This window comes from Eucyclogobius newberryi, unplaced genomic scaffold (assembly GCF_026437365.1).
Source record: "Eucyclogobius newberryi isolate DKJ021-1_F unplaced genomic scaffold, fEucNew1.0.hap1 SCAF_10, whole genome shotgun sequence".
NCBI classification, from domain to species: domain Eukaryota; kingdom Metazoa; phylum Chordata; class Actinopteri; order Gobiiformes; family Gobiidae; genus Eucyclogobius; species Eucyclogobius newberryi.
The window spans coordinates 27572070-27598443 of NW_027315724.1; the positions used below are offsets into that span (position 1 = coordinate 27572070).

At 40.3% G+C, this 26374-nt stretch overlaps 1 protein-coding gene across 2 annotated transcripts in view; it reads left to right on the top strand.

The window, feature by feature from the left end:
• The window catches only part of arhgap42b (Rho GTPase activating protein 42b), a 92150-nt gene that overhangs the window by 13945 nt on the left and 51831 nt on the right, over positions 1-26374 (top strand). For both annotated transcript variants that reach the window (XM_072453029.1, XM_072453030.1), the window contains exons 2-3: positions 289-384; positions 6136-6197. In XM_072453029.1, coding sequence (XP_072309130.1) covers positions 289-384; positions 6136-6197 — 158 coding nt within the window. The remainder of the gene's footprint in view (positions 1-288; positions 385-6135; positions 6198-26374) is intronic.

Genomic DNA, 26374 nt, shown 5'->3' on the forward strand with positions numbered 1-26374 from the left:
ATTGGTATCTATGTTTTATGTTTTTACCTATATGCCTTATCTTTGTAACTTTTCGGACGCAATGAACCACACTATGGGCATCATTGATTCCCAGTAAATCCACACGAGTATTGAACTGCATTTATTCACAGACAAGTTTGTGTACCACTATCAATGATGGACTGATTGAAGATTTAGCCAAGTTGTGCTCCACTGTGAGAAGCTCGTATAGTATCTCTCTCTGCATTTTTGAACTTATCCTGTTCAGCCAGACTTCCTCACTCATTTAACCTCTTTCTAATCTTGCAGGTTTTTCGGCCGCTGTCCAGAAGTTCTCCCAGTCGCTGCTGGAGTTTCAGTTCGAGTGCATCGGTGACGCCGAGACTGACGACGAGGTGAACATTGGTAAGTGCAGTATATCCCTGGACTCTAATTTAGATTCATTGCATTTTACTATTTATTCAAGCCTGAAACTTTACCAGACATTTCAAAGAACTATAGAAAGACCTGCTGTCAAGATTATCCTCTTCATACAAAATGAAACATCCCAAAAATATACATCTGAGTAAACGTATCGATTAAGAAAGCTATTGTTTTGGAAGATGCTGTGCAAATGTGTGCCATGTATTTTTGAATGGATCTTGGAAGTTGTCTACTCTGCATGGATAATTAATGCTATTGATTTGCTTATGATGTTTCCCCTGTTTCTTCTAAAGCCTATTGTAAATCAAAGGGACTAATTGTGATCGGTGTTAGAGATTAATGGAGGTGCCACAGCCTCCATGAGGAATATGAAAGCAGCTGCGCAGAGGGCCTTACACCGCTAATGGGCTGGGCTCACAGTCTGCTTCCTCCTCACTCTGCTTTTTAGGCTGTGCTCATTATCTCCGGCTTGAGCCCTGAGCTTCATGGGGCTTGGGCTGCTGAATTACTGTCCATCTGTGAGGGCTAGACTGGATATCGACCTCTCCGACATGGGGCCGTAATGTTCATCTGAATGCCTAATGAATAGTGCATTTTCCTCCTCTACTCTTTCAAAGCAACTGCTGTAGCATGATGGGCAGGAGAGGAGAACAGCAATTATGTATATTGGACAAATCCACACCCAAATCCAAGAATCATTAGAGTCAAACATGTGGTTGTTTGAGGAAACGTCTAATATGCCTGCTTTTTCCATTCACAACCACAATGTTTGTCCTATGTGGAGCAAATAATAGGCATTTTGTCTGACCAGCTGGTAAAGTGGGACGAGTCCAATGTTTACAAAGAGCTACCAGCGCGCTGCAGAGGGTTGACGATGATGGCACAGGCCCCATTTTTAGAAAATGAGCTTTTAGATTCGAGGAAAAGACAACAAGAAATATTTGAATGGTATAAAGATAGTAGACTTCATAGTTGTATTTGGTACACTCTTAAAATTCCCAGAAGGTTTCAGTAAGTTGAAGTACTATTAATGGTAAGTTGTATACATAGTGGAAATAAAGAAACAAGTGTTACAGTTTGTGTGAAAAACCTTGTCTTCACCGGTGTGCAGCACGTGCCCTTATCAACCAACGTAGGCCGCACATACAACTACTGACCAACAAAGTGAACGAATCAACACGAGAGCTGATGGTGCGTTCAATACATAAATCAATTGATACAGTGCATAACAACATTGAACTATTACACAGTGGTGTATGAACAAATCACAGGAATTTGAGATAACTCTAACATTAGGATATTTATTTATTTTTATTTAGGTATATTTATTTATGATTGCTTTTTATATTACTTTTCAAAAATGTATAAGCATTTTTTTAACTGGCTCAGGGTCAATCCATGCACTGTGTAATGGAGAATCAGCAGAGGCTAGTAAACCCAGGCTAAACTTTCAGCAGTCAATGTGCAGCCGAGTCCAGGACAGGTTGCAACATCCTTTAAGCAGAAACCAGAGAACAGGAAGTGAACGAAGATACAGTGCGCACATGGATGTTGCTTTAGAACCAGAGCGGCACAGGAGGAGAAGGTGATCCGTGGCCCGTGGGAGGTGTGACCCTCTCGTCACGCCGCGTGGATTCATCGCTCTCTGCTGACACTTTCTTAGGAGCAGTTGGATGAACACCTGCTGTGAAATGCTCCAATTATGTGAAATATGAGTGTCGGGGCCACATGTAAGCTAAATGTAGTCTTTTTATTACTGGAAATAGGCTCTTATAAATGTTAGATCATGATCAAACATGATATTGTAGAAATGTCAGCAGTTTTTGCCTGTCTCTAACGTAGGTTGGATCATTTCATAGCTTAAGAGCTTCAGAACTTTTACGCCTACATCTTCTCTGCCTCCAATTTAAAAATGTTGTCAAAGTTTTGCAGAAAATATTTAATGAACTTACATACGCAATGTTACGCATGCAGTAGGCTATATGCAAACAAATGCCGCTGGGTCAGTGAATTTTGGAGACGGGCTTTTCCTGCCCACGAAACAGACTCCTGTAGGTTACATTGTCACTTTCTTTTTACGCAGACGCCTGCATATGCGGTGCCTGACGAGTATGTTCTCTCTCCTGCAGTTTTCTTTGAGGTTTTTATGGTCCAGTTTGGGCAGTGAATGGCATAATAAAAGCATAAAATCAACAATGGCTGCAACCATCCGGTACCTGTAAAGGGCTGATTTCACATCATGCAGCTCCACTCTGCTCCGCACTGCGCCTTACTTACACCCATTGTGCCCAAAGTTAATGAAGGCCGTTCCCCTTCCCGTGAATGTGTTCCTCAGGTCAGCGTCACGGCTCTGCCACTCCACCAGCCTCCGACCAAATTCTTTTGCTCCCGAGTCTGGCCAGATCAAGCTCCACGGTTCAGAACACACCAAAAAGGAAAGAGTACACGAACAACGTTCAAATACGCAAATACAGTGGAACATTTCATTCAAAATAGTAACATACATGGTGAAAAGCAGGTGGCGAACACTCATAGTGCACCTTTAATACAATATGAAATCCTGAATGTCATTACCCTGTCTGAAAATTGGTGCAGTGGTCTGTTTTTAATAAAATCAGGAAAAGTAGATTAGCATTTATTCTGTGAGTTTGAAATACTAGTTTACAGATTTTGATATTACACCAGGCGGAAGGGAACATACGGTAATGTATTTTTAATGGCTTGTGGTTCTCTTGTTTAGCTCATACTGCATCGACCACATTTAGCTCATAATAAATGTTTCCTATTTTCCTGTTGTTGAAATTCCCTGTGCTCGCCCTTTGTGCTCGGCTGCCCGAGCTACCGCAAAGGCCATGGTCACACCTTGGAAAATATGAAATGCGTGTGGAAATCAATCACCTCATCAATGTCCCCAGCCTGTCAGACTGACACAGTTGCACCTCTGTGAATGCCAGACGAGAGTCAGATATCGGATCTTTGTGCTCACTTTGATGCTGCTAACTTCCACACACAACATGGGAGATTGTATGTGCCAGCTGCCCCATTCGCCTGACCTCTTATCGATTTCATTCTATGACTTCCTGCAGTGACATTCACATTCTACACCAGTTATCTAGGAATCAATGGGGGCAAAAGATTGATGTGGTCGCAGAAATTAGAATTTTCAGAAAAAGTTACATGCTCCCCTCACGGAAGGTCAAGCCTAGTGTCTCTAAGGGCCATCTCTGGACTGCTGGTATGAGACAAGGCCGATAAGTTGAAAAACACAACTCGTTACAAGCTCAAGAAAATTACAGAAAAAGAGGAGAGGTTTGACAGTATATATATATATATATATATATATATATATATATATATATATATATATATATATATATATATATATATATATATATATAATATAATGCAGCAAAATCATTACTCAATTGAAAGATATGTTTTATGACTTGACAGTTCCATTACAGAATTACTTAAGGCACTTACAATATAGCCATCGGTGACCAAAAGCAATGAGACCTTACAATCTCAACACTGAATTTAGTTTCAAGCAAAAATCGTTTGTTTTATCATCACAGATTTGATTAAAGCCTATACTTGCCAACAATAACTACTTTCTCCCCTGGTATCAATCCATTTTCCACCTAACCTTCTTGCGTTCTTTTGATCAGGTTAAAATTGCTCTATTTGTGTAAAATAGCATTAAGGTGAAAGAAAATACAATAGCAAAATCCTTCTGGCTAAATGTAACTTAACGAGAAAATGTTGACTATTAAGTTGCCGCCCCAGAACAATATAAAAAATCTATGCTGCTTTAATGCTCATGAGTCTATTTGGTAAATACTTCCACAGTAAGCACACGATACCTCTCTGCCGGTTGAAACATTTTATTCTTCTGGCTTTTTCTTTTGCTAGTAAATGGAATGCTAAATCTAAACTCCCTTTGACACTATTTCCTCTCCTCGCCGTCTAATCCTGTCCCATCACTGGCCCCTGCTGTGGCCTTTACCCCCCGAGAGGCCAGTTCTGTTGATAAAGCAGCGTTAATAGGCGGACTGGGCTGCCCGCTGCATTACGGCATAAAATCATTGCACCTCGTTCTTTACAAAGCTTTATTGTGTAAATGGACCAAAGTGTCTGAGATGATTCATGGTCTCTACTGTGCGCCTGGCCCCTGCTGTTGATAATGCTGTTACTGTGTTGGCAGGCAGGACAGCAATAATGTGGCTAACTGACGGGCTAACCAACAAAGACCCTACATGTGTGAATCTTTTAAAGCTGAGTTGGCCAATATTACCAATGTTATACAAGGCATTGTAAAACCAAAGCCAGTGACTACAACTCCCTGGAGCCAAATGTCACCACCACCCATAAGCAATTAAAGGAGCTGTACCCGATTTTCTCTAAAGAATTAAAATGAGACCACAGTGCGCTGTCAGCATCTAAATATAGGGTGTTCTAAGTGAAGCAGGAAGTGCGCTGTTAACGTGCAAGATGTTGTTAGCGTTACCGTGGCACATAAAAACATAATTAGGATTTTCATAATATATTAGGTGAGCAATACAAGGGCCTTTAACTAACATTATTATACCATGAAAACTATACGGACACGCCCTCGTACCACAAGATCTCGCTTGTAGATAAAATTGAGTGCACTGATGATGAAAGATATCATGAGATTGTACTTTCTTCTGTTCACATCGACAACAAAACAGTTAAGTGCTTGTTAGTTACAACTCTTGAGAAGCGGTAGTGTTACAATCGCCACAAAATAATAGCAAATCAAAAATGGTGAAGCCAAATTGTCAATAGATTGCGTGATTTATTTGTTGTAATGATGTAATGATGTAAAAATCTTGTCTTGCCTCAGTGTCATGGACCCAATCTTATGTCTCATCTCATCTTTGTGGACATACTAAGTCTAAGAATGCTGCTAACAAGAATATAACAACCTTTTTTTGGCGTGTTTTTATTCTTTTAATTTCCTATTTTCTATATTTTTCTTTCTTGTTTTGTATACGTTTCAGCACTGTTTCTGTACAGAGCAGGATGTACATACGGTATCTGCCACATCTGTCTAATGTGAGACCTGCTCTAGTAATGTGGACGTCCCTTCTCAAAATATACCAGCTCAATTATATTATATTGTTCCAATTTGGTCCAAAAGAAAAAACCTTTTCCCTTTTAAAGACGCAGTGGCTGTTTCGAAGCACAGTATTACAGCAGACAAGCTCCCCTGTACTGTACGCTGAATGGTTTCTGTAGACTGTAATAAGCTGCCCAAGAGAAGCCCAGATGGAGTGGACAAACAATATCTCTCTCCCAGTACGTCAGTTTATTTTAAGACCGAGCAGGGGAACAAAATAAAAGGGAAGCAATCAGCGGTCGCCGTTCAGCTGAAGTATTGTTTTTTACTACACGTCTTGAGCTTAAATTGGACAGCTGCATGATTTTATTAGGTTCTAAAATGTGCGGTATCGAGAGCGTTGGGGAGCAAACATTTCACCCCCCCATGTGCGAGAAAGCTCAAGGGGAGCCAGCGACATAACGGCCAAGCTGCTTCACTTTTTAAATATCCTTTTTATTATGAGACAACATGTGGATCTGTGTATTTGAATAATTATGACACGGTTCTACGAGCATCATATGTCGGGTTTTAAAGATTTATGGACTGATGATAAAACATATATGTACGTCTTAAAACCTGTTGTAAGCCGTGTTTGTCTTGTTTTTCAGCTCAGTCTTTCAAAGAGTTTGCCCAGCTTCTTAACACGGTGGAAGAAGAACGCCGGCGTCTGGTAAGAGTGCTCGTGACCTTTTCAAAAAACCAAACAGCAAAAAATGAAAATGCGTCACACAACTTTCCACTGCAAAATGTTACACTGTGACTTTTGGGTGTCCGTGATGCTGCAAAATGACAAAATAATTTGGTTGACGCTCATATTTTTCAGAAAGGGTAAAGCATGCAACTTGGTGACCTCTTCATTTCCATCTAAAGTAACGTGAGACGGATCAGTACATACAATATTAAAAAGGAAGTCCCCCTTGCTGTTAAAAATTACCCAACTATTCAAATGTTGCTGCTCTTTCACAGTTTCATGACACTGTTATAGTCCATAACGGTGTTTTACTGCGATAAGTTCCCAAGGTCAGCTGAATATCAAGGCTGCAGGTGTAATTTTTTATGTTGTAAGAAAAGTGGCAGCTTTGTCCCTGTCTAAAGGTCGGAAAACAGACTACGCCGCATGTCTGGAGACAAACCAGGCATGACGCAAAGGCCAAGAACGATGGAGGAGGGGGGCCCAGGGTCATATGTCCCACCTAGTATGTTAGCGGACTGCCCCCTGGGTGGTATACAGTAATACAAACCCCCAGAACACTAGACGGCACGAGGAATGCTCTTCAGCCCTATTGGTATTCACAAAGCTAACCATTGCCTCTCACTAGTTTGTCTCTCATTTAGACCAAACAACCCAAGGCGATCAAAAAGAGATGCCTTTTACTGCTATTTAGAGTAGCTTCATTTAAATGGATAGCTTTTGTACCTGTCTAGTTTGTTAGAATTTCGAAGTATTTCCCCATTGATTTGAATGGTAGGTGCGTGTGAATCGGAGGGTGGTTTTCTGTGGCGCCTCGGGGTGGAATTACCTCAATCTGCCCGGAGCACTAGAACTGCCTGTCTGACTAACCAAGTGCAATCTACATATTTTATCGGTTTGCCTTCTCTATTTCTGGAGAAAGACATGTCCACTTCCAATAAAGGTGTACGTTAAAATGCTTTGGGTGAGCAATTAGACCTTCTTGTCTCTTAACACAGTGAGTTTAATTGTTCTTGCTTGTCCCTTCACAAATCCGAATCCTCATTTAGGCTCTACTTTCGAGCTTCATACAGATGGATATGCAGAGGTTTCTGTCCGTCCTCTGCGCTGTTCTGTCCCTGATTTGGTCCAGATGTCATTTGTCTGCTCACTGCTTATGGAATGCGTCGCAGGCAGCGCTGTACATGTCCTGACCACTGGGGACAGTTGTGAACACAGCGCGACAATGGAAGAGCGAAAAACACCCTGGTCTTTGGGTGCATGGGTGTTATTGGTTTGCCATAGATGGTACACAGTATGGGATTAAACTTCTCTATCTCCATGGAGAAAAGCAGGTAAGTCGAACCAGCTCACAGTAAAAATGTTTTTTTCTAAATGATTTCCGTAATTGAATAAATGCAAGATAGATAATACCATACTATGGAATGTTCCAGGAAAAGTGATAACATCTCCATGAAGACAAGCAGGCGGAAGACTCTCCATCAGAAATGTTTTAGGCCTCACTAGCAGCCGAGCTAGTGATCCATACAACTAAACAAGGGACTCCAGATGCCTTTTGTGATTTTTACTGACAGTCCTTATATTTTGTGAAACTGCAATAAAGCACATACAAAAATGTACATCAATATACAGTGCTCAAGAGTGATTTCCAATAATAAACAGCTCAAACATTAACAAATAAATACAGACAATGTTCAAACTAACTCCAAAAAGAGAAGCCAGGAATGAGGAGCCGCCATTTTGAAAGACACATGTTTAGAAACAACTACTTCCTGTCCAGAGCTCTTCTTCTACTGATTCTAATAAGGTGTAAATTATAACAACCACTAGATAGCGCATTTTTTACCAACAAATAAACCGGAGATGACCAAACACAGTAAACACAACAAGAAAAGTTACATAGGTCGCCTTTAATTACCCTTAGTGAATACTTGTGTGTAATTTGAACACGAATAAAGTGGCAGCGCTGTCACTCAATGGGACGCCAAAGCAAGCCTTCATAGTTTCACATTTTCCCGTGAAAGCACAAGCCATGGTTCATCTCAGTAAATCGCTGTCATGTTTTATGATGTGCAGAAGTGCCCTCTGTAGATGAGGTCAACTCCATGTACGCTGTGTATTGAATATTATCATCCTAATCATTCTGACAGGCATAAAGCCACAGATGATAAATTTAAATTGCCTAACTGATTTTCTTTCCCTTCAAACTCTGACCCTTTTAAATTGTTTAACTGCTGCTGATGATGCATAGCCTATAACAGCTGTCTCATTTGAGGTTGTAATCTCGGTCTTGTACGACAAATCATAGCATACCTTGTGAAAATGAACTTGATTTGCTTCTATCTATTAATACTGTACAACTATTACTTTACTTTTAGATTAATGTGGTGAGTGTGGCATTCATTCATTTTACTCAATCAAGACTATTTCAATTCAAAGTTTTCTCTTGATATTCTCCCTTACCTTTTAAGTCATATCTCAAATATCTTAAGTTTGATCAGTACAGACTCTTCACATGTTTACGCGCTCTGTTTCATTTACGTTTAAAATACATTTCATTTGGCAAAGCAGAAGCAGAAAACATGGAGCTACAGATTACACTGGGCTGCTGTAGGCCATCTACTGTATATACTCATCCATGCAGCAGAATTTTCTATAAACCCAGAGTCTTTGCATCATCTTTTCTTTTGAGTGTGGTGCTTTTGTTTCAGCACATCACAGGAGTCTCTTCTGATCTCTGCACTTTGAGCCCGGCTGCTCTGAGGCATTCCATTGACTCATTCACTTCATGAAAAAATATATATAATTGAAATAGTAGTTTACTTAGTAAGATAGTTATTGTGGAATCAGGCTAGTCAGGTCCAAAAGGAATTCAATTGGATTATGGATATAGAGCAAAAAGTAAGTTTATGATTTTTTTGGTCCAAAGTTGAAGCAGAAGTAAGTAACTCTGGCAAGAGAGCTCCCAGCAGCTCCCTTATTAAAATACATTGTCAGGAAATGGATGCAAAAGCTTTTTCACATTTCTTCCTTCCGTTCTTTATCACAAGAGTAAAATCACATACATTTCACATTGTCAAATGTTTCAAAAAAAGAGCCAGGGTTTTGACGTGGGCAAATGTTGCAATGGGGGTTTTCTGCTCAGAGACAACAAGGAGCAACAACGGACACTTAAAGACGTTCTATAAGTTAAAAATGTTACTTGGTTTGAATTAGATGTGTCCATTCATTTGCAGCTCTCACAGGACAGAGACAAATCCCCTTGTTCCCCTGGCTACAACTCATCTAAGTATCAGACTTTTGAATGTAAAATTAATTAGGTATTGGACTGATGGCGCCAATTTCTGGATTTGTTCGGACTTTGACTCAGAGCCAATCTACTGCTAAAAAAAATATTTATACACTTTGTGGGGGAAAAACCTAACTGCTTATGACCTTAAGTGTGATCACTTAGCTTTGAGCATCACCTTTGGAACTAATTAGCCACAAGCTGCAGCATGTTTGTTGTGGCACTGAGCAGAAACATTTGTGTCTCAAAAGTTCCACATCACTTCTAGAACTTTATTAAAGCTGTACCGTTACAGCAGTTACAGTAAATAACTCAGAATGCTCCAGTCAGAGTAATAAGGCTGAATTTAAGATGAGAACTTTCAAATTACACTTCACATCCCGGTCTGAAGCAGCTCCAGGGTAGGTGGGGCTGTCATAGAAATAGCACTAGTGGAATCATCTGCATCTGTAGAAGTAATAAGCTCAGTACTTGTTGTAGAAGTATTGTAGTTATACCACTACTCTGAGATTGTGGCTGGGTACTTTGATGGGGCACCACTACTTGAACAATACCTGTTTTGAGTACTGGTACCTGAACTTGACTGGTATATTGTCCTGTAATAATAATGAACTAGAAAAACAAATAAGAATGAAAATAAATAAGTTCCTTGAAGAAAAAGAGTATTTTTTTCCCACTAGTGGCCATAGCTGCTTGCCAATGCCCGATCTTGTCAGCTCTCAGACGCTAAGCAGGACAGGGTCTGGTTAGTACATGGACGAGAGAACGCTGGAACACCAGGTGCCACAGTGGGGCGCTAGAGGAAATGTCGTTGTGTCCTTAGACAAAACACTTTACCCACATTGCCTAGTAAAGCCCTTTGATTGCACAGACAATGGGAACGCGCTATGTAATTACACTTTAATAATAATTTAAATAAAATAACATTAATGTGTTGTAACTTTCTGCTCTCCCAGCACCCAACAGGCACTTGTTATACATATTTTTTTTCAGTACCATTAATTTCATTTACCACTTTCTACCTTTTTTTGTGCCATACTGGTACCTTTAAACTAAAAAACTAAGCTTGGTAAAATATGCATTCATTTTTGCCTGGCCAGCATATCAAAAGCATACACATTTCTTCAATAATACTTTATGAAGTTGACAGGGATCTCCTGTACAGAACCTACAGAGAGAACCAGTCTGGGTCTCATCTTTATTATCTTTATTTGAGCATTGTCCATGAGCTTCTTGTCCACTTAAGGCTCCCGTTTCCATGAATTGATCTACAAAATGTATTTATTTTTACATTGCACTGGTATTGTAGTGTTTGTACATGAGAAAACTTGAGGACTTGAAAGGTATTTGTGCATGTTCATGTTAGAAAAATAAAACAACACAAGCTCCACTTCACACCGACACTGAGTCAGTGCCTTTCACAGTCTTATTTACCAGATTCATAGAGCCATCCGAGGATTTGGTCACATTTGTTTACTTTGCTGCTTATTCACAGTCACAGTGTAATGCCAGCTCAAGTAAGCCCACGTTTAATGACACGGCCACCCTCAGTGACCTCTCTGTGTGCGTGTGTGCCAAGTGGAGTTAGCTCAGTATTCACAATTACACCACAACAATATTCTCGTCCAATTCAGGGGTCACAGATCCTGCCAGAGCCAATATCAAGTGTCATGCCTTTGTAAGAGAAACAAACATTACTCATTTTGGATCCGATATCATTTTGCACCAATAACACTATAATTGCTCGACCTGGACTGACAGCGGAATCTCATTAGGCCAATTTTAATCTGTGTATTTGATCTTAAATTAAGAAGTGGCTTAAAGATAATCATCAATGTGGTCTTTAGTGATCTGTCTGTAAGAATTATTATAAATATTTAAATCTGTAGTTAGAGTGTTTATGAGGTGGTCCCGCTGCTGGTGATGGGTTGGTGGTGTTTGTTTGTCTTTTTTAAACTGTATTTTAAATATTATATGGCACATTTTTGGATCACTGTTGACCTTCTGTCACTTTGCCTCTGCCCAGGGATGACACATGAAAATTAGCGTGTAGTTTCTGGTTTTATTGTGCAATGTCCCTGTCAAATACATAATTAAGAGAGGATAATCTGCTATAGATACATTAGTTAGCATGAGTATAGTTTATTCAAAGTTTCACAATATGCCATACTTGACTTATTATAAACCAAATCAAATATCATACTATTGTGAAAGTTACTACCTCTGCTAGTATTATTTTTGCCATATTCATCCACTTGGCTGCAGCTTCATGGATGTTGCTCCAAAACAAATACGACCCACTTAATTTGTTTTCTAGTGCAGCCTGTATATTCTAATTGACTATCATATGCAATAAGGCGGTGATAATGCACTTGGTCCGCCCACTCACTGGTAACCAAGGCTACACACACTCTGCAAATTTTCATGAATCTAGAAACGGGTCTAAACATCTCCTATAAATCCAGTTTCTCATATATCAGTGTTTTCTGCTCTGAAGATGCAATCGATCCATCACAGTCTGCGGCTGAATTGCCTCCAGTCATTGAAACCTGTAGCAATTTAAGCATGTTTGGAGCTGATAAAGAAGAGCAGCGGTTTGTCTTTTAATCAGACTCTCTTCACTGGAAGCTGCTGGAAAGCCACAGTGAGCTTAGCATGTTTTAGTCAGAGTAATTAAAATCGTTGGTGTCTGGTTAAGAGAATAAAGTTACTTTGAACCAACAGCAGAAACAACAGTGACCAACACGATTGTAGTGACTAATCACAGCAGTACTTAAACATATAATTTCTATGCATATTAGTATCGTAAATAATTCAGATATGTTAACATTAGTACCGATAGAACTACAGTCTAATAGTATTCTGGTATTTGCAAAGAAGAAACACAAAAACAAATCATATCTGAAGGGAAAGTATAAGTGTTCGAAGCGTTTAATGTTGTTGCTATACTGTAAAACGTTTGTCACGACAGACTTACTAACAGTGGGAAGAGAAATAAGTAGGAGCACTGTTACTTTAAACCAAATATAACTCAAGTAAAAGCAATGTATTAGAAGACTACTCTGAAAAGTATCATTTCTCCAAAAAGGTTGTGAAACACTGTTTAAACCATGGGTTGGGTCCAGAAACAGAAACAGTGAGCGCTTATTATGATTCATTCATATTATTGTCGCTGCTAAAAGCCTTTTTACGAAGCACAAGGCGAAATAACCGTCCATTTTCATAATTTAGAAATTTGGCAGCTGTTAAATAATAATTATGCCAAAAAACTGTGTTAATGGATTGAAATGTATTGTGAATACAGAGGAAACTAGAATATGCAGCGAGATAGTATTCTTTTTCACGACATTGACTGCACAACAAGCTGCATTCAGTCCATCCATTACTGTGATAAAGACAAAGTCAAAGTCGGCAACAGAGGAATAAGAAAAAGGAGAATGTTTTTAACCAAGCCAATGCCAGAAACTTCCTAAGCATTAGATTCCTCCCTGCTTTGTATTCATCTTGTTTCTGACAGCTGTGTCTGTGTTAAATGTAATGAATGACATTTCCAAAGAGTACACTGCATCTTGAGCAATAGAGATAAAAAATAAAGAATGACAGGTAAAAAGTGCAGAGCTGAGTGTTGTGTAATGGGAAACTGTCGGGAGAGTGTCAGATGTGCATAATCACATGTCTGTCACCGCGTTAAGTGTCAGAGTTTGAAAGACTAAAAGGTGTTTTGTTAAAGCACTCGACATTGGACATTTACCGTAGGTTTAGAAGTCACTTGAGTGGGACAAGGCGTTTGTTTGTAGCTTGTTTCATTTGAACTTGGGCCTTGTCTTTTCTTGTTTATTTGAAATGGAGTGTGGTGTTGACTGCTGTCTGACTTCTGTGCTTGTAGTAATGTTTGCAGCTTTGACTTGCAATGTTCGAAGACAACTCAAATAAAAGCATGCACACGTAAAGCAGTAGTACCGGTAGTTCAGCTGGCTGAGCAAAGTGGTTAATGTAGTAGTTTAATGCATTTGTGCCCTTAGGCAAGACATTATTGTGCCTGTGCAAACACTTGACTATGAGAGCTTTGCTGGGTGGAGCTCTGAACGCACTAATGATTATTTTATTCTTAAACTCAAAATAATATTTCTACTGCTCTTCAATTTGTTTTTATAAACTGTATTCAGAAAAGAAGCTAAAGAAGTAGCTAAAGAAGCTAAAAAAAAAAAACATTTACAAACGAGTGACATGTAAACAAGTTATAATTTCATGAAGAGGTGTCTAATGTCACCTGCTTCTTCTGAAAGTTCACACTTCCTTCATTGCAATTGGTTAAAATTGTCACTCACTCAAAGCATTCCTGAGGCTGACCAATAGGAGGAGTGGGTGAGAAACATTTTTTGTTAGTTTCTTTTTTTTTTAGAACAAAGAGCAGAATTCAAGAAAAAATGCTGAATATGGCGTTTCGATTTGATTATCTATCAAACATATCGCCCAGCTAACTCTGTTGTTTGTCCTTTAAAATGTCCAAATGCATGTTCTTCTTGTCTGATGCCTGATCAAACCTGTTGAAAAATAGTATAGATTTAATCCATTGGCCTTGCAAGGTTAAAACTGATGGAAATGTATCAGAAAAGCCATGCATCAGTTTAATTAAGTGATATCCAATATGGGAATACAACCCTTTTGCTGTGAGGCTGCAGCACTTTCCACACAGCTGCTGATGAACACTTGTGAAAGAATCAACTGTCAAACACTGTATTGACTGGAGTGTCAGAGACAACAATCGGTGCCAGATGGTGTCTCCGTTTTTAAGGTTAGCTGCTCGTGTATTACAAGAAACATATGTGACATTCAAAGCCACACGCTCTTCACAAATGACTCTGAACCCCAACAAAGAAAGGGTTATCTCTTTGACAACGCATCGTCTTACTTTCAGTCACTTCTTGAGATAAAAATAGAAAGCCTGGCTGATGAACTTGAACCCAAATATCTCAGGGCACCAGGAAAAACTATGTTGATTTTAAAGCCTAACTTGGTGCAAGAAAACGGCAAGTGTAGCCCACGTCTATTCTAAAAAAAGCCACTTTCTGCTGCTGTTGTCAAGCGTAAAGTATTTTATTGTTTACTTACTCGGCAGGGGGGAGCGCTTACACTTTTTTTAGCCAGCCTGTCACTCATCCAAGTGTGCGATTCATTACAATAATTCCCAAATTCTGCTGCGAAAGACTCCTCGCGAGCCCTTTTGAGCTGCATAAAAAAAAGAGTCAATGTGGTTCAAGTTCTGCATGGTTTGAGCGGGTTCAGCACTGCCGAGCACGGATGGCATTTGGAAGGGAAGGCCAGTGCCCCGGTGTTGTGGCTTTTGGAGTGGTGATTGTGTGCCCCCAGGAGGTTGCCTTTTATGGTCGAGCTGGAAAACAGATACTGTCTTCCTCTTGTTGTTGGGGCCTTTGTGAATGAAAGGAGAAGGGTGTCAGGTCTGCCTCTTTGTGTCAGTCAGGAGCTACAGTCAAAGCCGAAGTGAGACCTTTCTTATAGATTTTTTTTGAAAGCCATTAATATTGTATCAGTGCAATGGAAACTTGAGTCACTCCTTCTTTGCTAGGTTTAGTATTGGAAAAATCGCCAACTAATCAGAATAATAAACGCGAATATCCAGGTCACCATATGATCTTGACAACTAAAAATAATCACTGTGAGAATCGTTGGCAGCAACAATGAGACATATTCTCCAAAAAACAAGTATTTTTTTTACTGGTCTGTTTATGTGTTGCCTGGAATATCTCTCAGTATTTACAGATTGATTTAAATCTCTCTGCGAGTTCAATTGGGCGTGACTAACAGTTGGATTAGCCGAACATGCATTGTCCATCCGTGTCAACGCAAACATGGCTGCTAACGAGTAAAAACGATTATAGAAAATATCACAGGGCACTGAAAAACATTTTAATTTTTTTTTAGATTTCTGCAGAATCAATGAGTGAAGCAAAAAAACACTGATCTGAGAAGTTTGCTTTTGTTCAACGTGATAAATCAGCAATGAACTCCTCACACGGAAGTCACGGAAATAAACAAACCCGATTGCACATTTCTGTTTGAGTTTGGCTCGAGGCGCTCTGGAGGAAGAGGTGACCAGACTCATTCTTCATAAAGAAAACTGTTTATTCTGGATCAAAAGGTAATATTAGGTAATAAAGGTAATATTTAGGTGACAATGATATTACTTTTACATTCAGAAAGTAACATTTCATGAAACTAGTGAGGAATGGCGATCCATTAAACGTGTGAATGAATGCGGAATGTGGATTTCTCTGTTTGGTCAAAATTTCAACAACCATAAAATTGTGATGTTTCTTCTCACAATAATCACAACATTAAAAGATGATATTGTGACATTACTAATACAGAGATATTGAAGAGATCTTCCACATTTTTATGACAATGTTGTTAGATGGGCTCCAGACGCTCTTTTAAGAAAAGACAGTGGTGCAGCTTGTCAGACAAATCCTCTGCCTCTAACAAAATATGTTTGCTATAAATCGTCTAATCCATGTCAATCTGTCAAAAGAAAAAACACGTAGGCCTTCCTGTAAAAGCTTATATAAACTGTGAAAGCACAGACTCAGAGGCGCTGCAAGTTTTAGAATATTTTAACGACATGAATCACAATACATTTATTCACTTTTGTTAATGTAAAATGTTTGACAGTGGCAATTTAGGATCACTTTCCTTTAGCTGTCAAAGCAAGATACATCTTGTGATTCCATTTGTCAGGCAGAGACAAACATCAGAAACACTCTGAGGCTCTTAAGTGCTGATACTTAATACAAGGCCTGACTGATAAGATGATTACAAACTGTACCAGAAATACATCAGGGCCGCAACGTCTGATTTCACATAAACACCAGTGAAATGCCTCGCCACATCAAAATCTGTGAGTAGTTTAAACAGTTACATATTGGACTTCTTACATCAACAAGAGCGTAGGGCAGCACGATATGGGAAAAAAACCTTCTTCACGTTTTAAACTCGTCCAGGAGATTTTACAAAAAGCAGCTAAAATAATCACATTTCATTCTTACAGATTGTACAGATTTAGACTTCAGGGTTATTAAAATGTATGCAGGTTCTGATTCTGACCATTTTGTCCATTTAAATTGCGATTAAAAAAAATATTTCAACTTCTACAGCTCGCTTTTCTACTTGACATTTTGTGTGTGAGGCCATTTTTATTACCTTTTGTTAATCTCTTATTATACTTTTTAAAGAGAAACGTTTGATTGAACTAACGCTAAAGACTGCTCGAGGGCTTCATATGGGTGCTGTATGTAAAATTACACCTTCATAAAGTTGAGTTAAAAATAAGTAATATGTGAAAGTGGAGTGATAGCAGCCACTTCTCCAATAAAAGCCCGACTATATCACACACATAAGCTGTGCCATGCGCCATCACAGTTCAATATGTGTGGGAAGTCTCACACCGAATAATATAGAGTGTATAAGTGGTGCACTGACTCATTTAGCATTACATTTTCACCTATATCATAAAGTGTCGGTGTAATCCCTCATTCGTCCAGGCGTGTTCCATAGTAGAAAAAGCTTCAGTTGTAGTCATCTGGACTCAGTTAGAAAAAATAGACGTTTCGACTCTCATCCAAGAGTCATTGTCAATAAAAGAATTTAGATCGAGAACTCCGATATTAATACTGTTCTGTGGTAAGACCCGCCCATTGGGCGGAGCCTTCCTGAAGAAGAAGGAGTTGTTTGTTTCAACAGAAACTCCCCCCTTGTATCTACCGAGCTAGCCTATTCAGAATTTTAATGGGCTATTAGAATCCTCTTTGTCTTTGTGAGACCCTGGCTCAACCACCCTGAGGACCTGATTAGCATCTAAATGTCCTGGTCCTGGTCCTCTACCTTTCCAAGGGTTCAGTATACCATTATAGATACCAGGAAGATTGAATCTTAGCCCTCCATTTCTGTTTAAAGAAGGTCTTTCTTTTTTAACAAAAATAGCTTCCTTCACTCCTCTTTCAAACCATCTTTTCTCCCTGCTTAAAACCTTCACCTCGCCGTCTTCAAACGAGTGATTAGAGGCTTCAAGATGGAGATGCACGGCGCTCTGTGGTCTTGTATTTCTTCTGTGCTGATAGAGCCTCTTGTGCAGAGGCTGTTTCGTCTCACCTATGTAACGTTCTTTACAGCTTTCTTCAAATCAAATCAAATCAAATAAATTTATTTTTTTGAGGCCCAAAATCACAACAACAGTTGCCTCTGAGGGCCACAGGGAGAAATGAATCAACAATGTCTGTGGTGGCGATGAAGTCAGACAATGTCTGTGGTGGCGAGGGAGTCAGACAATGTCTGTGGTGGCGAGGGACGATGTCCCAGGGTCCTCTGTCCTTAGACTCTCCTTCTCGGCCAGGAAAAACTACAAAAAAAACCTCTTTGGGAAAAAAGCGTAGAAACCTGGAGGAGTTCCAGTGAAGGAGAGATCCGACTCTCACAGACGGACAGACGGACACGAGGGAGACTGGAGCTGGACCCACTCTTCAGGCAGATGAGGGACCGACTGAGGCGAACTGGACCCACTCTTCAGGCAGATGAGGGACCGACTGAGGCGAACTGGACCCACTCTTCAGGCAGATGAGGGACCGACTGAGGCGAACTGGACCCACTCTTCAGGCAGATGAGGGACTGACTGAGGCGAACTGGACCCACTCTTCAGGCAGATGAGGGACCGTCGGAGGCGAGCTGGACCCACTCCTCAGGCAGATGAGGGACCGTCCACACAGGGCAGGGACCACTTCACCAGGGGAGGGGCATCTGGGTCCACAGGTCCTCAGGAGTGAGAGAAAGAAAAAGAAGGCGGTGAACAGTTTGCAAGTGGAATCAAAAAATAAATATTGTTTGATAGTATAAGTAGTCAGAAGAAGAGGATAGTGCTCAAGCTGTCATACTTCCCCCAGCATAGTTACTCCTAGGGCAGCGTAGCTAAAGCTGTGGGTTTATGTTTCTGTTCCTAACTAGTCTGACCATAAGCGATTTCGAAGAGGAACGTTTTAAGCCTGGACTTAAATGAAGAGACTGTGTCAGCATATTTAACATGGGTCGGGAGCTGATTCCATAACACAGGAGCTTGGTAGCTAAACGCTCTACCGCCTACAGTACTTTTAGAGACTCTTGGCACCACCAGAAGGCCGGCATTCTGAGAGCGAAGAGCTCTGTTTGGATGATATGGTTCTATAGCATCTTTGAGGTAGGATGGGGCCATGTCATTTATGGCTTTGTAGGTCAAGAGTAGAATTTTGAATTTGATTCTAAACTCGACAGGGAGCCAGTGAAGAGACTTCAGCACTGGCGTAATGTGCTCTCTTCTTTTTGTTCCTGTTAGTAATCTTGCTGCTGCATTTTGAACCAGTTGAAAGCTTTTTATGGAGCTTTTAGGACACGCTGCAAGCAGGGAGTTACAGTAGTCTAATCTAGTTGTTACAAATGCATGAATAAGTTTTTCGGCATCACTTTTAGGCAGGATTCTTCTGATTTTGGCTATGTTGCGCAAATGGAAATAGGCTGTTTTACAAGCTTGATTTATATGAGCTTTAAATGAGAGCTCCTGGTCAAATAAGACTCCAAGATTTCTTACAGTAGAACTGGAGGCTACACTGACATTGTCCAGTGTGACTATCTGCTCAGATAGATCGTCTCGTAGATGCTTAGGGCCAAGCACAATGACCTCGGTTTTTTCAGGGTTAAGAAGCAGGTAGTTTAGTGTCATCCAGGTTTTTATCTCCTTCACACAAGTACTAAGTCTGTCTACTTGATCGCTCTGATCAGGTTTCATTGATAAATACAGCTGAGTGTCATCTGCATAGCAGTGGAAGTTAATGCCATGCTTTCTGATAATGTTGCCTAATGGCAGCATATAAAGAGTAAACAGAATTGGACCGAGTACCGAACCCTGTGGCACACCGTAAATTACTTTAGAGCAAGGTGAGGAGCTCTGGTTTACATTAACAAATTGGAACCTATCAGATAGATAGGATTTAAACCAGCTGAGGGCTGTTCCTCCAACACCTACATCACATTCTAACCTCTGCAGTAGAATGTTGTGGTCAATGGTGTCAAACGCTGCGCTGAGGTCCAACAGAACCAGGATTGAGACCAGTCCATCGTCAGCGGCTAATAACAAATCATTTGTGACTTTAACTAGTGCAGTTTCAGTGCTGTGGTGGGCTCTGAACCCTGACTGGAAAACGTCAAATAAATTGTCCTGCAGGCGGCGACAAAGCTGTTTTACTACAACTTTTTCAAGGATTTTAGAGACGAAGGGAAGATTTGAAATAGGTCTGTAGTTTACCAATAGGTCGGGATCTAGATTAGGCTTTTTCAGAAGAGGTTTAATGACTGCATGTTTGAAGGACTGTGGAACATAGCCACTTTCGAGTGAAGTATTTATTATATTAAGAATAGGGTCTATAATTAGGGGGAGAATGTCTTTGAGGAGTCTGCTTGGAATGGGGTCTAGGACACAAGTTGAGCTTTTAGAGGACATAATGGCTGAAGTTATCTCTGCTTGATCAACAGCTGTGAACCTTTCTAGGTTTACAGGTGGATTTATATGGGACGTTAGATTTACAGCTTGGGCTAGTTCAGGGCTAATAGCGGGGGTAATTTCATCTAATTTATCTCTGATTGTTTTTATTTTATTGTTAAAAAATAGGAGGAAATCATCAGAGCTGAGTGTAGCTGGGATTGAGGGCTCTACTGCACTGTGACAGTTTGTTAGCCTAGCTACAGTGCTGAAAAGGAATTTAGTGTTACTTTTGTTGACTTCTATTAGATTTGAATAATATCTGGTTTGGGCCTTACGCAGAGCCTGCTTATAAGACAGCAGGCAACTTTTCCATGCTTTTAGGGATTCTTCGGTGTGAGAGCAACGAAATAATCCCTCTAACTTTCTAACTCTTTGTTTATGTGAACGCAGTTCTTGGTTGTACCATGGGGAGGCACGCTTTGGCCTAATGACCTTCTGTTTTAACGGCGCGACAACGTCAAGAGCAGACAGAGAATTCATGGTCAAGTCGACAAATTGATCACTTAAACTGGGACTAAAGCTGTTCTCAGCAGGATCACATGACATGTCACTGAATATTGGCTCTATTATTTCTTTGAATTTTGAGATAGATTTTTCAGATATTGTCCTTTTCATTATAACTTTATTTTGTGGGACTGGATGATCTTTAAGAATAAACTGAAAGGTAATTAGGAAATGATCTGACAATATAGGGTTTTGAGGGAGGACAATGAGGTCACTAATCTCTGTTCCATACGTTAGGACAAGATCCAGAGTGTTCTTGTGAGTGTGAGTCGGTTTATTTACATTCTGAGTGAAACCAATGCTGTCTAACAAGGCGCTGAAGGCATTACTGAGAGCGTCATCACTCATGTTCACGTGGATATTAAAGTCTCCAGCTATAACTATTTTATCCCAGGCTAACACTAAGTTTGATGTAAAGTCAGAAAACTCTGTTAAAAACTCTGAATAGGGACCAGGAGGTCGGTAGATAACTATGAACAAAACTCCTTTTTGGTTTTTCATATTTGGACATGTGATCGACAGCATAAGGCTTTCAAATGAGTGAAATGTTAGTTTTAGGGCTCATGAGTAGGCTTGAGTGGGAGATCACTGCCACACCACCACCTCGGCCTGTGCTCCTGGCAGTCTGAAAGTTAACATGGGTGGGTGGGGTGGACTCATTTAGTCTGACGTAGTCGTCTTGTTGAAGCCATGTTTCAGTTAGAGCTAGAAGATCTATGTTATAGTCACTAATTAATTCATTAACTAAGAGCGATTTGGAGGAAATTGCTCTAATGTTTAGCAGTCCACATTTTACGTGTTTATTCATTTGTATATTTGTGTCATTTGTGATTATTATTTTCCTTAAGTTATTTGGTCTGACGCCTGAAATATTTTTTCTGAGATGTGACTTTTTGGCATTATTTGTACGAGGGACACGTGGGACGCACACAGTCTCTATTTGTCTTGAATCTGAACACTTCACATGTAACAGAACGGGCGAGAGTTCAGCGACAGAGGAGCGTCTTAAACTGCTGCTCTGCGCCCAGGGCTCATCCCTAGATGGTCACTTAACACGACTAAGACTGTCGGTCAAATTCCGAACTAATAGGGATGTACCCTCCGAAGTCGGATGGATGCCATCCCTGCGTATGAGCCCGGGCTTTCCCCAAAACACACTCCAGTTATCAATAAAGACAACGTTGTTTTGTTCTTCACTGCATTGGATCGAATAAACTACATTGCTCTGTTTTTGAGTCGGCAACTTGTCCTTAGGATGAACCAGTTTTTGTCTTAAAGTGTTTCCTGGTTTAAAATAAACAGGGACATTGTGTTGTCTAAAAATTCTCTGCAGTTTTTCCGACAGGCCAGACACATAAGGGATAGAAACACCCTTCCTTCTCTGTTCAGTTTCCCTTTTGTCCTGCTTCTTGGTTCTCTTCACTCTGTTGAGAGCCCAAGCGGGGTAACCACAGGCTGAGAGGGCATTTCGGACATGTTTTTCCTCTTTCTTCTTGCCCTCTGAGCTGGTGGGCACACCTTGAGCTCTGTGTTGTAAGGTTTTGATCACACCCAGCTTGTGCTGTAGTGGGTGGTTGGAACCAAAGAGCAGATACTGGTCCGTGTGTGTAGGTTTCCTATATACTTCTATTTGGAGTTTCCCGTCCTCTCCTCTGATCGTGGAACAATCAAGAAAGGCCAAGCGATTCTCCTTAGCATCTTCTCTTGTAAACCTGATATGTGGGTCCACAGCATTGATGTGATCAGAGAAGGTTTCCAGCTCTTGTTTCTTGATTCTTACGAAAGTATCATCGACATAGCGAAGCCACAGTTTTGGGGCTATGCCTGAGAATGAGGCCAGTGCCTTCTTCTCAAAGTGCTCCATGTACAGGTTGGCCACTATGGGAGAGACGGGCGAGCCCATGGCACAGCCATGAATCTGTCTGTAAAATTGTCCCCGGAATTGAAAGTAAGTGGTGTTCAGACAGATGTCCAACAGTTTACATATGTGTTCAGGTGTCAGTTTGGTCCTTTCCTGTAGGGTGGTGTCTTCCTGCAGTCTGATCCTCACTGCTGCTACTGCATCAGAGGTCGGGATGCAGGTGAACAGGGACACAACATCATATGAAACCATGAGGTCATCTGGGTCCAGTTGGAGATGTTTCACTTTATCCACAAAGTTGTGCGTGTTTTCCACATGATGTTCCGAATTCCCCACAAGTGGAGCCAATATAGTTGTTAAATGCTTGGCCACATTGTAAGTGATGGAATCTGTGCTGCACACTATGGGTCTGAGTGGAACATCCTTTTTGTGTATTTTTGGAAGGCCATAAATGCAAGGCATGGCTTCACCAGGATACAGTCTGTAATACAGAGGCCGGTCTATCGCTTCCTCTTTTTCCAGCCTTTGTAAACAGTCTATCACTTTCTTCTTGTAGCCACTGGTCGGATCTCTTTTCAAGCGCTCGTATGTGGTCGTGTCCTAAAAGAGGGTGTGGACTTTGGCTTCGTAATCAGCTGCGTTGATAATCACAGTGCAACGTCCCTTGTCTGCTGGGAGGATGTTGATACTATGATTTTTTTCTAGTGCTGAAAGTGCTTTTCTCTCTTCAGATGTGATATTTGAAGGAGGTGGTTTGGCACTCTTCAGAGTCGCTGTGACACGTAACCTCAGGTCTGCAGCCTCCGATTCAGTCATTTTGTTGTTCCTAATTGCCGTTTCAGTGGCTGTGATGTAGTCCTCTGTAGGGATGTGTTTAGAGGTGACAGAAAAGTTGAGCCCTTTAGAGAGCACCTCCTTTTCTGCCTGTGTCAGAACATGATCTGATAGGTTCTTAATCCAATTGTTTTTGCTGGTCGCTAATTTGTCTGTCTCAGTCCTAATGTCTAGCTCGACCTCACCTGCATTCTTTTTGTTCAAAAGAATGTTGAACTTCTTGATTTGGCGTTCCTTGCTCTTCTTGTGCTGTGCTTCTTGTGCTGTCTGTGTAAAATCCAGCACTCTTTTGAAAGCTTCTTCAGGGAGTATGCTGGTTAATTTCTCCTGTAAAGTTCCTGTTCTGTCTTTCAATTTATCAATTCTGATGTTGTTTTCCTGGATCCTTTCACTGAGCATCTGCATAAGGCTCCTTCTCCATTCTGAATAGGCTAGCTCGGTAGATACAAGGGGGGAGTTTCTGTTGAAACAAACAACTCCTTCTTCTTCAGGAAGCCTCCGCCCAATGGGCGGGTCTTACCACAGAACAGTATTAATATCGGAGTTCTCGATCTAAATTCTTTTATTGACAATGACTCTTGGATGAGAGTCGAAACGTCTATTTTTTCTAACTGAGTCCAGATGACTACAACTGAAGCTTTTTCTACTATATATCATAAAGTCTTAACAATTAGCGATCTCTTAAAAATGACGAGATAAGAATAAATCAAACGCTGGCCCTTGTGGATGTGGAGCGCATGTGGGTGCCTTGTGTGGCGTTCTGTGAGCTGAGGAATGTCCCATTGACCCTGAGACAACACTGTGAAATGAAGGCAGCCATTGTTCTGGCCAGAGTTCATGGAGGCTCGTTTAATGAAAGTCTGACAGTATCAAACCTCTGTGAAGTGAACTGGCCAGAAAAAGTCCACTTAAGTTGCTGTAGCGTACACCGAAATGAACCTTTGTGAAATACGAACTGAGACACGATTGGACAAGATTGTGCCATTATTTATGTTAATAAAGCTCTGGTCCTGTCTTTTTTGTGTGTTTGTTGTTTTTTTTCTTTATTTTGAAGTCTATAAATCTGGTTTTAGTGCGGTCACATGCTTTGAAACGCATCACCAACAGTGTAAGCACATTCAGGTAACGGCACCATTAAAAATACATAACTGAATAAGAAACATTGTAAAAACATGAGTGATCATCAACATCAACACCATGAGGAAACCTCTGAGTCACTGCAATCATACATTATTCATGTGTTTACTTTTGAATAAGCACAAACCATTGCTAATGTTTATTTTCAGTAAGAACACTGGTTGTACAGAAAATGATTATGATTATTACACCTAATCTGTCTAATGTAATGTTTTGCCTGTGTTGGTGGCAAATCAAGATAAATCACAAGATCGTTCTTCATTTCGGGACGAGAAACAGTTGCCGTTGGATGTCACATAATCTTTTCTCCAATCATTCATTGCAGTTGTGTCCGTGCCATCTTTGCTATAAAGAACGGAGTTAAAAAGCACTTCCTCTTTGTATCCTATGACTGTATTTTGAAATTTTGTTGTCACAGCTACAGTTCTTCCCAGTGAACAGATATATTTTTATTTATCCGCATTGATTAGATTCTGTTGCTTTGTGGCTCTCATAGATATTGCAAATCCCGATATCCACCATTTTAAAATGAAAATATCAACCTAAAAAGGAAGTAAAATAAGACGTTTTTGGTTATCTTTCCTACAGAACAAAAAACAATTGATTCAAAAACAATCAATTCACTGAAAAATCCTCTCTAGAGAAGCATGACCTCCTTGGCATAATTAACAAAACCCAGAAATATAAGATCAATGTACACTCTGTTCAGCTGCTGTTGGTCTCCCCTCGTCTCTTTGTGCAGGGGCTGCTCGTGCGCTGATAAACCAACAGAACAAATCTCTTAGGAGCTGATCAATGTTACTACTTTAAACCCCGTTCGTGTCGCACTCCATTGCCTCTTCTTCCACTCACTGTTGTCATCGTCGAGTGGCTTTCTAGTTGTTATGTGTCACTTCAGTCTCACAAGGTCGTGATAGCAATCTTTTTCTGCTCTTATGATGCAAACCTGAAGATGGCTGTTTGGTGTAGTTGAAGGGGAACATACTTGGGCCATAGTCAAATCATGGTGGAGCAGAAACTGAAATATTGTATTGTTTTTGCAATTAGTCCTGTCAAGATAATTACTCTATCGACTCATCATTCAATAAATACTAGGTGGAACAATAGATTTTGGAATTCATTATATAGTTTGTGTAAAGGTGTCTATGGCTCATTATTGTTTTATTCTTTGATTATGGCTGCTCATGTTTTTTAACAATACTGTACATCTAGAAAAGGATTCACTGGGATTATCCTCCTGACTTTTATTGTGTTTGTGGCTAAAACTAGTTTCAATTTTATCATTTATTGTGATATTTTCTGTGGTACAAAATGTGGTATTTGTGACAGGTTTCCATGCAATTAATAGCTCTTTCCAACAGTTTATTTTTTTTTATATATAGTTTATTTTCTTTTTAATTGCTTTACGATATTACAAAATAATTACAGAACAAAACAAAAAACAGCACAGAACACAGAGTTAAAAAGCACTATTCTATTTGTACCTGGAACAACAATTATGTTGGTTGCTAACAAGATTTCGTGTCAATAGAAAATGCACCGTGGTGTTTGGTTTTGGTTTGTTTCGAGCTCAAACTGTTTTATACTAAAACAGATAAACAAAAGAAGACATCTACTTTCAAACCAGCGATCAAGCACAATTATGCATCCAAAAACCAAACTGTTCTAAACAAACAAGGGGACGCTCTTTGGGGACTCACAAATCAGCTCCTTTCCGCCTGTAACAACTTCCTCATATCCGCCCTCAGTCGTATGCTTTTTATGTGCAGGGTAAATGTGTCACACTCACTCAGTCGCGGCCCAGTGTCTGTCTGTTAATGCTTGTTTTGGTTTCCACACCTCATAAAAGTTTAGACTAATGTGAGTGTTCGAGTAGCTTACGGAGCCAGTGCTGCTGCAGATGAGGATTCAGCTGTGAGATTGTTCCCCTTTGACACACATCGAAGTCGACT